This window comes from Myotis daubentonii, chromosome 4, assembly GCF_963259705.1.
Source record: "Myotis daubentonii chromosome 4, mMyoDau2.1, whole genome shotgun sequence".
Taxonomy (NCBI): Eukaryota; Metazoa; Chordata; class Mammalia; order Chiroptera; family Vespertilionidae; genus Myotis; species Myotis daubentonii.
In genome coordinates, this window is record NC_081843.1 from 47,794,066 (window position 1) to 47,810,165 (window position 16,100).

General features: G+C 36.3%; 1 protein-coding gene across 6 annotated transcripts in view; it reads right to left on the reverse strand.

The window, feature by feature from the left end:
* Positions 1-16,100, reverse strand: part of AP3S1 (adaptor related protein complex 3 subunit sigma 1) — a 54,636-nt gene that overhangs the window by 28,872 nt on the left and 9,664 nt on the right. For 3 of the 6 annotated variants that reach the window (XR_009452594.1, XM_059693819.1, XM_059693820.1), the window contains exons 2-3: positions 5,428-5,519; positions 286-397 (exon numbers count right to left, since the gene is read on the reverse strand). The exons of 2 other annotated variants lie outside the window; for them this stretch is intronic. Coding sequence is in view for 3 of the 4 variants with exons in the window: in XM_059693819.1 (XP_059549802.1) it covers positions 286-397; positions 5,428-5,519 (204 nt within the window). In the remaining variant the exon portion in view is untranslated. Of the gene's footprint in view, positions 1-285; positions 398-5,427; positions 5,520-14,626; positions 14,659-16,100 lie in introns of all 6 variants that reach the window. One more of the 6 variants, XM_059693821.1, reaches the window with a different exon arrangement.

A 16,100-nucleotide genomic window follows, 5' to 3' on the forward strand; every position in this document is an offset into this window, starting at 1 on the left:
TCTGGATACACATGGTAAGAGATTCATGACTCTTGGGCTTCTTATGGTGACTTACATGAACAAGAAAAAAGGAGCGTGATGAAATTAGTTGTGATTAGTCTTAATCAGATTAAGTTAGTCTACGTGTTTTTACATCCTTCCTCCCTCTTTTACCCACCCAATACTACTATGGAATGCTTCATTTCTTACTAAATGAAACATCATTTTAGAAAATTTATAACATACACATTTTTTAAAATGTAAATGGCAAAATTGTTATTTAAATAGAGGCAAATGTTAACTTACTTGAATTAGATCTAAAATGCCAAGTTCACTTTCTGAAGAATCCACACAGAAGACAAAATATAACGTTGCATAATGTCTATAAATTAGTTTGTTGTCAGATCCTCCAATTAATCTAAATGACAAAACAAAACAATTGGAAAATTATAAGAAGAAAATGAGAAACATTTTCATTAGCTCAAGCAAACTGATAATTTACTTAAAAACATTTTATAAAATAAAAGGTAACATTTACTGGCATAGCATTCAAGTGATCTTGTATCAGACTGAGTAAATTAGGTGGTTGTTTTCTTAAAAAATGTCAAGTAAAAGATGTTGCTGCTTCATTTTAATTCATTCATTCATTAAACTATCTACTGAGTATATACTATGGGTCAGACACTGATAGTGGATAAGGAGCAATAAACAAACATTATCAGAGTGGAAAGCACTACATAGAGAATCAAAATAAGATGATACCATATTGATGGGTTCATTACTTCAGATTAGATGTTAAGAGTGATATTTAGGCCAAGATCTAATAATAATGAGGCAGCAATGACAGAATTTAGAGAAGAGCTTTTCAGGCAGAGTAACAACTAATAAAAAGGCCATTTCATCAAGAACAAAGTATGGATGTTCAGGGAAGAGAAAGACGGTCTATAGACAAAGAAAGATTAGTAAGCAATGAGGTCAGAAAGAGGGCAGAAATCAGATGACAGGGCATTTGAAAGTGCTTACTAAATTTAATTACATAAGTCACAAGCTTAAGACTGATTAGAAATGAGGGGAGCCGAAACCGGTTTGGCTCAGTGGATAGAGCGTTGGCCTGCGGGCTGAAGGGTCCCAGGTTGATTCCGGTCAAGGGCATGTACCTGGGTTGCGGGCATATCCCCAGTGGGGGATGTGCAGGAGGCAGCTGATCAATGTTTCTCTCTCATCGATGTTTCTAGCTCTCTATCTCTCTCCCTTCCTCTCTGTAAAAAATCAATAAAATATATATTAAAAAAAAAAAAAAAAAAAAGAAATGAGGGGAGAAAAAAAAAAGAATGACATTTCTTCTTAAGTTGGACAGATTTCCCAACAAAATCTCCAAAAACACATTTTGTTTTGAAATATAAATGCAAAACAACAACAATTGAGCTAAGAGATACTCAATTCTTTCATCAAATGTTTTTATTTATATTTGTTAGAATTACAGCATTTTATAAATAATCTTTCCAAACATCTTACATTTTTCTAAGTACAGTTTAACTATCATAGTTAAGTTTACAATAATTAGTTTATTCATCTTCTCAAAAGACCCTCTAACACTAACAAAAGCTAACTGAACACTCAAAAAAGGGAAAATGGCATATATTACTTACTCAGTAAAATAACACTGAAACCCTAGCCAGTTTGGCTCAGTGGATAGAGCATCAGCCCATGGACTGAAGAGTTGTGGGTTCAATTTTGGTCAAGGGCACATACCTCAGTTGCAGGCTCGATCCCTGGTCCCGGTCAGGCAACCAATGGATGTGACTCTCCCACATCGATGTTTCTCTCTCTCTCTGTCTCTCCCCCTCCCTTCCACTCTCTCTAAAAATTCAATGAAAAAATATCCTTGGGATGAGGATTAACAAAAAAATAAAATAAAATGGGTAAATAAATTTAAAAAGTAATACTGAATTTATAAGTTCTATAGAAACAATTTATCTTATGTTCTCTAATAGCAAAAGGAGAAATAATTTTTTGACAAAAATTTTTTAACTATGCTAGATATGTTTATAGAAAAGATTCAATTAGAAAATATGTATACTTTAAAGATTATTTGATGTTATTTTTATAGGTTACTTGAGGCCCAATGCACGAAGATTCATGCAAGAATAGGCCTTCCTTCCCCTGGCTGCTGGAACCACCTTCACTCTGGCCGGAGCCGCCTTTCTGCCTTGGTTCCGGCCTGAAGCTGTCTTTCTGCCTTCCCCCGCTGCCCAGAGGCCAGGAGTGGCTGGGGCAGTGTGGAAAGCCTGTGTTGTTGCCATGGTGCAAGCGTCCTGCCCTGCCCCCGGCCGCTCGGTGCCTGTGTATGCAACTTAACCCGCCATCTTTGTTGGGTTAATTTGCATACTCACTCCTGATTGGCTGGTGGGTGTCACAAAGGTACAGCATTTTGCATCTTTCTCTTTTATTAGTGCAGATTATTGCAATTGTTCCATGAAAGACACAAAAAGAGCACAAGCAGCAGGTTTCGCTTCATGAGAAATCAGCAATTTAGCGGTTGTCTTAAACGTCTGTTTGGCTGTTTTTAGGAAAAGACCAAACTTTTGGTGTTATTAAATGACTATTAATGTTGTTAAAAATGACTATGAATGTTATTAAAAGAAATAAAATATATTAATATGGCAAGTATATATTTATCTTTAAAAATATAATTTCATCTTTAAACTACAGTACAATATAGATAAATACTGATACAAATCTTATATGGAATGCAATACACCATATAAAACCACAGAATTTTAGAAATCTTCTTAGTCCAAAAGCAGATAAAAACTGTGATAGAAGATTTTAAGTTACCTGACCAAAAAAGCCAGCGTGTTAGTGACAAAACTAGGACTAAACCAGATGTGTATTCTCATTTCTGATGCAATATTTGCTATCTACTTTTTATAAGGTTAGAAAAGAATAATCACAAAGTCAGGCCATAATTTATAGTTGAAACAGTGCCTGATTAGATCAATCAAGTTTTTGCATGTCTATCACATGCAGTGCACTATGGTGGGTGGTAGTTTCTTATGGGATAAGAGATTAAGAGACTGATATGACAGAAAGTAATAGTGATGGCAAAGACATTAAATTATAAAGGTGTAAGAGAAATAAAAAAATACAATTAAAATATAAAAACAGAAACCAGGTGTACCTGTCTCAACTATTAAATTGATAGCCATAAGTTAATAGCAAAATTTATAAATATTTATCAATTTAAGGGCAGCATGATATAACCTTTTATGAAATAAAAGTAAACTTTCTACATGGTAAAAAGTAATTATGTTCAGATAAGAATGACTTCTCTATTATCCTATTTTTCATAATATGCATTATGTACCTTAAAATACAAAAGTGTAGGCTTCTTTGACTAAACCTGTGATTATTTACAGTGGGACTCAGTTAAAGTTCAGTTTTTGAATTGTCAATGAGGACATTTCTTAATAAGAAATCAATGATAGCCCTAACCAGTTTGGCTCAGTGGATAAGCGAGGCCTGTGGACTGAAGGGTTCCAGGTTCGATTCCGATCAAGGGCATGTACCTTGGTTGCGGGCACATCCCCAGTAGGGGATGTGCAGGAGGCAGCTTATCGATGTTTCTCATTAATAGATGTTTCTAACTCTCTATCCCTCTCCCTTCCTCTCTGTAAAAAATCAATAAAATATATTTTTTTAAAAAAGAAATCAATGATATAAACATGGGGGAACATTTATAAAACTATTTGAGAGCACATTATTTTCATGAACCCCATTAATTTAAAAGTATTTATAACAGTTAGCAAGTTAATTATAAGTAATTTTATTTTTTAAAGTTATTTTTGTTGCAGTATGTGTGACATGTAACACTACAAAGTATAAGTAATTCTTAGTTTTTCATTTAAAATAGAAAAATATATTAGCTGAATTCTAATCTATATACAGAAATGCCTATACATATACACAGTCATAGATTTAAAAAGCAGACTTCAGTCTTGTTTGTAATAATAAAATAAAGTATGTAATCTAAAATTTAATGAACAGATCTATTCACTCTAAGGCAGTGGTTCTCAACCTTCCTAATGCCGCGACCCTTTAATACAGTTCCTCATGTTGTGGTGACCTCCAATTTCATTGTTACAAATTGAACATAATTAAAGCATAGTGATTAATCACAAAAACAATATGTAATTATATATGTGTTTTCCGATGGTCTTAGGCGACCCCTGTGAAAGGGTCGTTTGACCCCCAAAGGGGTAGCGACCCACAGGTTGAGAACCGCTGCTCTAAGGAATAGCCTGTAGTCATTACAAAGAATGAAGTTGCTCTAGATACGTTTATATGGCAAAGCTTTTCAAATTACTAAGTGAAAACAAGAAATATGCAAACTAGCATACATAGTTTGATCTTAAGATCACACTTTTATATGTTAGTCAATGCAAAATTAATTTTCTACAATGACACACAAGAAATTGGGAAGGAGGACTAAAATTCAGAGAGACTCTAATTTACATTTTACATTTTATACTTCCTTATAATGTTCAAATTTTCACCATATACATATATTGCCTTATATAAAATCCTATATAATAAAGATGTAATATGCAAATGGTTGTTACACTGTGAAGTGTTAACGACCAACTGTGTAAGGACCGGATCAGGGGTCAGCAGGAGGGTGGGGCAGTGAGATACAAGCGGGCAGAGAACTACAGGAGGGGGCAGGGCAGCAAGATATGAGGGGAGGGGCAAGAGGGTGGAGGGAGCTACAGGAGGGCGGGGTAGTGGTTGGAGAGCTACAGGAGGGTGGCAGCGAGCTACAGGAGGGGGCAGGGCAGCAAGCTATGGGAGTGGGGGGCGGAGGGAGCTACAGAAAGGCAGGGCAGTGGGTGGAGAGCTACAGGAGGGGGCAAGGCAGCAAGCTATGAGGGGGCAGGGGAAGCTACAGGAGGGCGGGGCAGCGGGCAGAGAGCTACTGGAGGGCAGCAGCGAGCTACTAGCACATGGAATCATGTGCAGGGCTACTAGTACTTTTATAAAATTCTTAAAAAGAACAAACAAGATTGCATATCTTTAAAACAATTTTTAAAGTATATTTTTATTGATTTCAGAGAAAAAGAGAGAGATAGAAACATCAATGATGAGAGAGAATCATTGATCGGCTGCCTCCTGCATACCCCACATGGGGGACTAAGCCCGCAAACCAGGCAAGTGCCCTGAACGGAAATTCAACCGTGATCTCCTGGTTCATAGGTTGACGCTCAATCACTGAGCCATGCCAGTCAGGCTACAAAATTCTTTAAGTTAGATTTATAGCTAACATAGGTGGCAATTAATTCACCTGATCAAATTAATTAAAATTAAAAAAACTTTTACCATAAACAGATTAAACAGTATATATTCTAAACATAACAAAGATTAGAATTGTCTGTGAAATGCTTTACTTACAATCCTCCTTCTAAGAAATTACAAACATTTTCATCTCTCTTAGATACCAAATGGAATGTCTCCCTGATGATTTGCTGTTGTGTATCTTCACTCTGAGAAAGAATAATTCATATATGTTAGGATTGGATTTGTAGGTTTAACAGCATTTAACATTTTTAAAAATAGGTTTCTGGTTAAGATGGTGGAGTAGTAAACGCTGTGCTCGTCTCCTCCCACGACCACATCAAAATTACAAAGAAACTATAGGAAACCCATCATTGAGAACCTTCTGAAGACTAGCTAAGGATATACTGAAGTTCCATAACTAAGGATACACTGAAGAAGCCACATGGAGTCAAGGGAGCGGGGGTGAAGATGCCAAATGGGCTGGTCCCACACCCACATGTGGTGGCTAAAAATCGAGAGGGATATCTTGGCTGCTTAGGTGCCACCTGAGAAGCGAGGGGTCCCAGCTCCACACTAGGCTCCCCAGACCAGGATTCCAGGGTTGGGAAGAGAAGTCCCCATAACTTCTGACTATAAAAACCAGAGGGATTGTGGCTGAGTGAGATGGAGGGTTGCTGGAGTTCCAAGCATTTGTCTTAAAGGGCTGGCACACAGACTTACTTGCTGACAGATTCACTCGCTGTGGGGAGGCAGCTCAAAAGGTTCCAGGGACATACGGAGCAGACTGATTTATCTGGCTTCAGAATGAGGGCTGGAGGGGCAGCTTTTGCCCAGACAGAAGTGCTGGCAGAGAACACTGTTCCTTTGTTGATCCCTCCCTCAACCCAGCCTGCACTCGCAGGTGGGTGCTGCATCTGAGCCTCCATCCACCTAGCTAACAGAGTTAACCCAACCCTGGTGATTCCCTGGGACCCGACCTCACCCAACTTGCAAGTACACCCAAGCTGCTCCCAGTGGCTTTTCCATACAAACAGCCTGTCTTGGCTCATGCTTCAGGCTTTCCCAAAATCTCTTAAAGATTTACAAACGCCAAAGCAGCATCTGTCCTTACTGTGCCCTGTGTCTCTTGCAAAGCAGCCCCAAGCCTGACAATAGTGGTAGCCAGCCTCAGTCACCTTAGCCTCTCCCAGGCACCTCCAAACCCAGGCAAGGGGCAACTATCTGTAGATCACTTTGCAGCTCATACCAAGTAGCCCAGATAGGGCAAAGCCAACAGCTAACTTTGGCCTGCACCAGAGTCCCTCCCAACAACTTTAAAGGTTGGGACACACTCGAAGTGCAGACTTTGCAGGCATCAGAATCCTAAAGCAAATCCTGCTCTGTAGGGCCAACCTCTGCACAACAGCTCCTCCACTGTGGTCAGAGCCAGTCCTCACAACCAATCAGCCTGAGGGTCAATCTCTCCCATTGATGTGCCAACAGTAATCAAGGCTCAACTACAACAGGAGGGACACACAACCTGCACGACTGGCTCACTGGGCCCCTCATGACACTTAGTCCATAAGGTCACTCTATCAAGACCAAGAAACATGGCAGCTCTACCTAATACACAGAAACAAACACAGGGGAATAAAGAAACATGTCCCAAATGAAAGAACAGAACACAACTCCAGAAATAGAACTAAACAAAATGGAGACAAACAATCTACCAGATGCAGAGTTCAAAACACTGGTTATAAGTATGCTCAATTATCTCAGTGAGATCAACAAAGAGACAGGAAACATAAAAATGGAGAAAGAAAAGATAAAAAAGAACAGTCAGAAATGAACAATACAATAACTGAAATGAAGAATACATTAGAGAAAATCAACAGTATATTAGATGAATCAAAGGACTGAATCAGCAATTTGGAAGATAAGGTAGGAGAAAACACCTCATCAGTATAGCAGAAAGAACCCCAAAACAAAATAAAACAAAAAAACAAGTATTGTTTCAGGGGCCTCTGGGACAACTTAAAGCACACCAACATTTGCATCATAGGAGTACCAGGAGGAGAAGAGAGAGAGCCAGGGATTGAAAACCTATCTGAAGAACTAATGACTGAAAACTTCCATAGCCTGGCAAAGGAAATAGACATATAAGCCCAGGAAGCACAGAGTCCTAAACAAGATGAACCCAAAGAGGCCCACACTAAGACACATCATAACTAAAATGCCAAAGGTTAAAGACAAAGAGAGACTCTAAACAGCAGCAAGAGAGAGACAGATAGTTACCTAACTATAAGACTGTCAGCTGATTTCTTAACAGAAACATTTCAGGCCAGAAAGGATAAGCATAATGTATTCAAAGTGATGAAAAGCAAGGGACTACAACCAATATTATTCTACCCAGCAAAGCTATCATTTAGAATCAAAGGACAGATAAAGAGCTTCCCAAACAAAAAAAGTTAAAGAAATTCATCACTACCAAACCAGTGTTACAAGAAATGTTAAAGGGATGTCTTTAAGAAGAAAGAAAAAATCAAAATCATGAATAATAAAATGTCAACAAGTACATATCTACCAACAATTACTTTAAAAGTAAATGGATTAAATACTCCAATCAAAAGACATAGGGTAGCTGAGTGGATAAGTAACCAAGACCCTTACATATGCTGCCTAAAGAGACTCACTTCAGATGGAAAGACACAGAGACAGAAAATAAAGAGATGAAAAAATAAATTTTTTGGAAATGGAAATTGAAAAAAACAAACAGCTGGAGTAGCAACACTTATACCAGACAAAATAGACTTTAAAACAAAGGTTATAACAAGAGACAAAGAAAAACCCAGCAATTTCACTTCTTGGTATTTATCCAAAGAAATTCAAAGCACTAATTCAAAAAGACAGAAAAATCCTTATGTTCACTACAGCATTATTTACAATAGCCAAGATATGGAAGCAACTTAAGTATCCACCAATAGATGAATGGATAAAAAAGAAAGGAAGGGTACATATATACAACGAAATATTACTCAGCCATAAAAATGAATGAAATCTTGACATCTGCAACAACATGGATGGATCTAGAGCATATTATGCTAAGTGAAATAAGTCAGCCACAGAAAGACAAATACCATATGATTTTACTTATATGTGAAATTTAAAAAAACAAAATAAATGAACAAATGAAACAAATTCATAGATACAGAGAACGTTTTGATGGCTATCAGATGGAGGGAGGTTAGAGGAATGGGTAAAAAAGGATAAGAGATTCAGAAGTACAAATTGCTAGTTACAAAACAGTCAATAAAAAGCATAAGCTCAGGTGAGGATTTAAAATAATAATAAATAATATTGTAATAACTATGTATCATGTCAGATGGGTACTAGATTTATTGGGGTGATCACCTTGTAAGTTATATAAATGTCTAATTACTATGTTGTACACCTGAAACTAACAATATTTTATGTCAACTGTAATTGAGGAATAAAAAAATTATCAATAAAAATAATTTTTAAAATGAAAGATAGTGATATCTGTTGGGAAATTCATCTGATAGTTCCTTTAAGAACTTACATATCACATCTCACAGAAACAGAACCCAACATTTTCTTATGAAAAACAAAACAAAACAAAAATCAATGCTTTATAGTTTACCACTACAATATAACTAGCTTATTTCTAAGTTTCAAGACCAACAAGAAAAATATTAGACAAGGGAATTATAGACATTAGTAAAAGGGACACTAGATATTAAATAGTTAAAGTCCACTGTTTTATAAATGAGTAAACTGAAATAGAGAAGTTATAAATAATTCATATAGCTAATCTATTTTTTGATGGAACAAAGTCTGGAGCTTCTAATTAAGTAAGCTTAACTAAATGCAAATTGAGGTAAGAGGCCATCCATCTTACTCAACTTTATATGTTATCAGAAAATGGGTTATTGTATGTGCCCTAACTGGGGATCAAACCTTCAACCTTGGCATATTGGGATGATGCTCTGACCAACTAAGCTACCCAGCTAGGGTGCAATATACAGATCATGTATCATAAAAATGTACACTTGAAACTTATAAGATCCTATTAACTAATGTCCCAATAAATGTAATTTAAAAAGAAAAATGGAAACCAGAATAAAGAATAAACTATGTAAGATGCTCATGTTCTCATAGGAACAAAAGAGAAAGGGGGGGGGGGTGAGGGGAATCCCCTGCTAATTTAAACTATAATCACATCATCAAGTACCCATACTATTGATGAAGACATGTAAATATGTCTAATAATATCAAGTATTGTCAAGAATGCATAACAACAAAGTACTTATACAATACTAGAAGAACTGTAAATTGGTACGACTCCTTCTGAAAACAGATCAGCATTACCTAGTAAAGCTAAACATGCAAGTACCCTAGGACAATGTTATTCAACTCCTAGTTATGTCCTAGAGAAATTATAAAAGATGTTTGCAAGACTGCTTATAGCAGCACTGTTTGTAACAGTAAGAAAACTACAATGTAAACGTCCACTAATCATAGAATGTATAAATAAACTGTGGTTTATTTGTGCATGGAATATTCACAGCAATGAAAATTAATGACTACAGTAGATATAATGCCAATGGTGATCTTAGAAATGCTGAATTGGTGTGTTTTTTTAAATTAAGTCACAGAAGACTATAAACACCATCATTCTATTTTTAGTTCAAAAACATGCAAGACTAAACAATAAATTGTCTAAAGACAAAAATATGTGGCAAAACAAAAACATAATATTATTTTAAAAATTCAAAATAGTAGTTATAGAGAGGAAACAGGATGAAATAAAAGAGAAATACAGAAAGACTTCAAAGTTATTGGCAATTTTTCTGAAAAAAGGGTGGTGAACGCATAGTAATTAGGGCACTACTTATCACATTTTACAGATATTTATTATATAAATATTCTTTTGTACCTATTCACTATTTCATTAAAAAGTTGAAAGGGGGGAGCCATGTGTAAGACAGCTGCCCTTTTCCTTTATGATGTTTGCTTTATTGTCACCTTCTTCTAGTCTTCATCTAGAGCAGTGGTTCTCAATCTGTGGGTCGCGACCCCTTTGGGGGTTGAACGGCCCTTTCACAGGGGTCACCTAAGACCATCAGAAAACACATATATAATTACATATTGTTTTTGTGACTAATCACTATGCTATAATTATGTTCAATTTGTAACAATGAAATTGGGGGTCACCACAACATGAGGAACTGTATTAAAGGGTTGCAGCATTAGGAAGGTTGAGAACCACTGATCTAGAGCTAAATGGTGGCCCTTGGATGACCTTATCTACTCTTGTGGTTTCAACCATGTTATTATCTCCTGAATCTTTAATTCTCCCATATCTCCAGTGCCTAAAAGAAGGCAACATTCTTTTCTGAATTGGGGTAGTACTTCCAGCTTCCAACTATACAGCTCCACTTATGGCTATAAAGTCATATTAAAACCCACATTTTGAAGACTAAAAACATTACATTTTTTTCTAAAACCAATTTTTCTTACTATATTCTAATCTCAGTTAATAACATCACCATTCACCAGACTCTTGAGGCAAAAATCTTTAAGGTTCCTTTCAATTCACATGTACATTTAGTCACCAAGACCTGTTAATTCTATTTCAGAAATAGGAAAGCCGGATTCAAAGACATTACCTCAACTCAGATTCTTATTCTTACTCAGAATACTGTAAGAACCACCTAAATGTTCACTCTGTCACCTCTTTACTCCATCCTACAAGCCACCAGAATTACTTCCTAAAAAAAACCCAGCATTTTTACCTACTTTCTTAAAGCCCTTTCATTTGATCTAAAAAGTTTCCATTTGATCTAATATAAAGTCCAAACTCCCTACCATGCCATAAAACACCCTCCAAAATCTAACTGAGACTTATGTCTCAAAATTCATCTATTTCTTCTTCCCTATACAATCTTCTCCAACCATACTGAAGTTCTCGCCATTTACTCCCTTCCTGTTTTTCTACATCCTCACTCCATTCTCTAACAACATCCTTTTAAGGCTTAGCTGAAACATGATAACTCTATGAAGTTCTTTTTTACTTTCTCAGGAAAAATTAGTTCCTTCTTCTTCATTGCTTCCTTGGCATTATTTCTATTCCTGTTATACACTCATAAGAAGTGTTCAAATTTCCTTTGTGCATATCTTAATTCTACCAGACTCTGAGCTCCTCCAGGTATTCTTTGAATCTGAAATTCTCAACAAGTGGCTGGCATAGAGTAACCAATAAAAGTGTACTGAATAAGTGAATATGTAATCTAAAAGATAGGATCCACATCCCTTTATCTTATCAAATATCTAGGTTATCTTACACACACACACACACACACACACACACACACACACACACAGCGGTAATGAAGTAAAAACAATACGATGTAGTAGTTAAAAATATGAGCCTTATTCATAAAAATTCCTGCACAATCTTTCATGTTGGCTAGATGCGGAAGTTCTCTTGATTCCTTCTCAAGAATGACAAACAAATGCTCACATGGAAGGTTCTATCTGATCAGGATGACCAATACTGGACTTTATGTGAGTAAGAAATAAACTTTTATTGTGTTAAGCCACTAAGATTTGGGGGATTGTTGTTACACCAATTGCAATTCTTACACTAGCTAAAACTGCCTGATCAACTCAAGTAAAGCTCATACAGACAACTTCTAATCATGGATTCGGAGCTTCCAATTAGCTTTTAGTATCCTAGCCTTAGATAAGAGCAGACAACCAAGGATATTGGACATCTAACATAAAAACTAAGGACGAAATAGCAGGGAGGAGGGAAGCAACTCAGAGGAAACAAACCAAGTAGGGAGAAGAAAATTTTAAAATATATACCATTAATATCAGAGAGATAAGAAAGGTAATACAACTATGAAACAAGAAAAGAAAGGCATACTACTAAACAGTTACATTCAGAGATCAAAAAGGAGCTTGTGAAAATTAAAAATATAAGGAGAAATTTTAATACTCATGAGAAAGACTGAAAAATAAACTTGAGAAAAACATCCAGAAAATAGAATCAAAGGGTAAAAGATAGAAAACAGAAGAGAAAGGATTAAAAAAGTAGGACAGAGCCGAGGAATGCTGAATAAAAGTTTCAAAAAGAGAACACAGAAAACTGATAAATTTTTCAAGCAAGGAGGACAAGAGTTTTCAGACTAAAAGGACCCATCAAGTACCCAGCACAATTGATGAAAATTGACTGATAGCAAGGACCTGTGAAACTTTAGAAACTGCAATCAAGAGTTTACATGCATTCTGGACAGTAAAAACAGATCACATGCAAAGAATAAGTACTCAGAATTATTACCGGCTTTTTGATAGCAATACTGGAAACTAAAAGGTATGGAGCAATGCTATAAAACTGGGAATCAAAATGCAGGGTGATCAGATTTCCTATGACTGTTTCATAATCGAAGTCAAAAGAGATATATTTCAGTTAGTCACAATTCCTAGATTACATCAGTCTAAAGACAACTAGTTACAAAAGGCTATATTACAAATACTTCTTAATGCATTAATGAAAAATAAATTTAAAAAATTCAGTAACCCACTAGTAAAACTTTCTCTTTTCCTATGTTCCTTTCCTGACCTTATCTATATATATAAAAGCCTAAGCGACCGGCCAACCAGCTGGTAGCTATGATGAGCAATGACCACTGGGGGCAAATGCTCTGACTGGTAGCTATGATGCACACTGGCCGCCAGGGGGCAGACACTCAACGCAGGAGCTGCTGAGCTGCAGTGACTTGGCAGCAGCGGTTCTCGGGTGACTCATCCAGAACCAGAGAGGAGGGAGTCCAATTTTGGGTGCATCACCCGAGAACCGCCTTCTTGCAATCCGAGACCCCTTGGGGATGAGAGCTGGTTTTAGCCCGATCCCCACAGGCCAGGCCGAGGGACCCCAACAGTGCACAAATCCATGCACTGGGCCTCTAGGGTTCCAAGGTTCTAGTTGCCAACTGGTGGTCTGCGGACCACTGGTGATCTGTGATGTCTGAAAAGGTTGGCAAGTGCTGCTCTACGGCATGTCATAAAAGGCAATGTCAGAACCAAAACTTCCCTGTTAATCCAACAGTAAATAAGTCATTATCCTTATCCCTCCCTCCCATGTACACTCAGAGAAGAATTTTTTTAGAATATAAAGGATCACCAAGATGAAAAGAAACAGATCCTTTCTCAAAGCTTAATACAAGAAATAAAACATGAATATAACTATTTTTAAAATTTTATTTAATGTTCTATATATTGCCTTTATATACCAAAAAAGAAATAGATGTCTTTATTATCAAAATTAGAGGGCAATCCCTGACATATAAATAGTACAAATAATGTCGTAAGAACTAAAGGGGAACAAAGACTTTCAGCAGCAAGGTTATCATTTTAAAAGTGACATATATTTAGGAAGGTCCATAAAGAATAGGTAGAATTCGGAAATACAAAGAATAGACAGAGTAAAGTTGCATGACATTTGAGGCATAAAGAAAAATTTGAGCAAAAGATTAAAATCAGGAAAACAAAAATCACATGGGAAATAATTAGTTCTTTGTGCATTAAAAAGAATAGAAGTCTGAAGATTAAGCTTCAAAGCACTCCAACAAGGAGGAACCAGGAAAAATCCACAAATGTGATTTTTTTGCCAGGCCTCTCCCAGGTAGGAAGTCTGACTAGAGACTTGGTGTATGTGGCTAGGCCTCAGTTCATGTGATCAGGATGGGGCTATCCTTAAATTCCAAAAGTTGAAGCAAGGTTCCAAGACAATTCAATGGGGAAAAGAATAGTCTTTTCAACAAATGGTGCTGGGAAAACTGGATATGCAAAAGAATGAAGTTAGATCCCTACCTCATACTATACAAAAACTCAAAATGGATCACAGACCTAAATGTAAAAACTAAAACTAACAGTAATTAATCTTTATGACCTTGGATAAGACAAAGATTTCTTAGATATAACACCAAAAGCACGAGCAAAGAAAAAAAGAGATAAAGTAGATGACATCAAAATTTAAAATCTTTGTGCTGCAAATGATATCAACAGGAGAGTGAAAACAACCCACAGAATGGGAACAAAATATTTGCAAATCATATATCTGACAAGAGATTTGCATCCCAAATACATAAAGAACTCTTACAACTCAATGATAATAATAAAAACACAACTTAAAAATAGACAAAGGATTTGGATAGACTTTTCTTCAAAGAAGATATGGAAATAGCAATAATCACTTGAAAAGATGTTCAACATCACCTGTCATCACAAAAATACAAATCAAATTCACAATGACATGTTACTTGACATCCACCAGGATGGCTAGAATAAGAAAGACAGACAATAGCAAGAATTAATGAGAATATGGAGAAATTGAAACTCTCATACATGGCAGATGGTAATGTAAAATGGCACAGTCACTTTGGAAAATAATCCAGCAGTTTTTCGAACAATTAAACACAGAGTTTCCATATGGCCTAGCAATTGCTCTTCTGGATATATACCCAAGAGAAATAAAAACATATTTTCACAGAAAAATTTCATATGCGTTCACATGAATGTCATAGCAGAATTATTCATAGTAGCCAAAAAGTAGAAACAACCCAAACATCCATAACAAAATGTGGTATATCTATATAATGAAATATTTGGCCATAAAAAGAAGTATTGGTATATGCTACAACATGGATGCCTCCTGAAAGTATCATGCTAAGAAGCCAGTCACAAAAGACTACATATTTCATGATTCCGTTTATATGAAATGTCTAGAATAGGCAAATCTATAGGCACAGAAAATAGATTAGTGGTTGCCAACAGCTGTGGGGAGTGGGGGTTGCAGATTGACTGTTAATAGGTACTACGTTTTATTTATTTTTTATTTTTAATATACTTTTATTTATTTCAGAGAAGAAGGGAGAGGCAGAGAGAGAAGAAACATCAATAATGAGAATCAATGACAGGCTGCCTCCTACACGCCCCCTACTGGGGACTGAACCTGCAACCCAGACATGTGTCCTGAATGGGAATCCAACAGGGACCTCCTGACTCACAGGTTGAAGCTCAACCACTTAGCAACACCAGCCAGGCTAGGTTTTATTTGGATTGATGAAAATGTCCTAAACTTAAATTATGGTAATGGCTGCACAATGGTGAATACAATAAAATTAGGTAATTCTTTAAAAAGAAAAAGCTGGGGCAAGTTTTATAGCTGCACTCTTTCCGAAAAAAGTCTCCCTATAGATATATTCTCAGAAATAATAGTGGAGGATATTGCACTTTGTAATAAGAAGGAAGTTCATTCCTAAATAAGACTCAGATAATTTAAACATTGGAGTATTTGAGAATAAAAATAAACGAGGCAATTCAGTCTGAGGAAATACAAAGAATAGCTGAGAACAATCTCTGGAATGTTCTACAGTTCCTTTAGCTACAGATTCTTCCAAATTTTCAAATGGGGAAGATGAAAAAGTTCTTGAGATAGATGATGATGATGATATTGTACACAATGTGAATGTACTTATTGCCACAGGACTGTACACTTAAAATGGTAAATTCTGTTATATATATTTTACCTCTGCAAAAAATTATTTGAAACAATCACACTAAGATACATTAATGACAAGAAATAGCAAGACATATATATGGTGGGATGAACTAACAATTTTTCTCACTTCGGTAGCACACAGGAATCAAAATGATCAATGGTTCTGGCAGACTGGCAAGGAGCCCTTTCTTCCTGGGCAACAAAGAGAACAATGACTGAC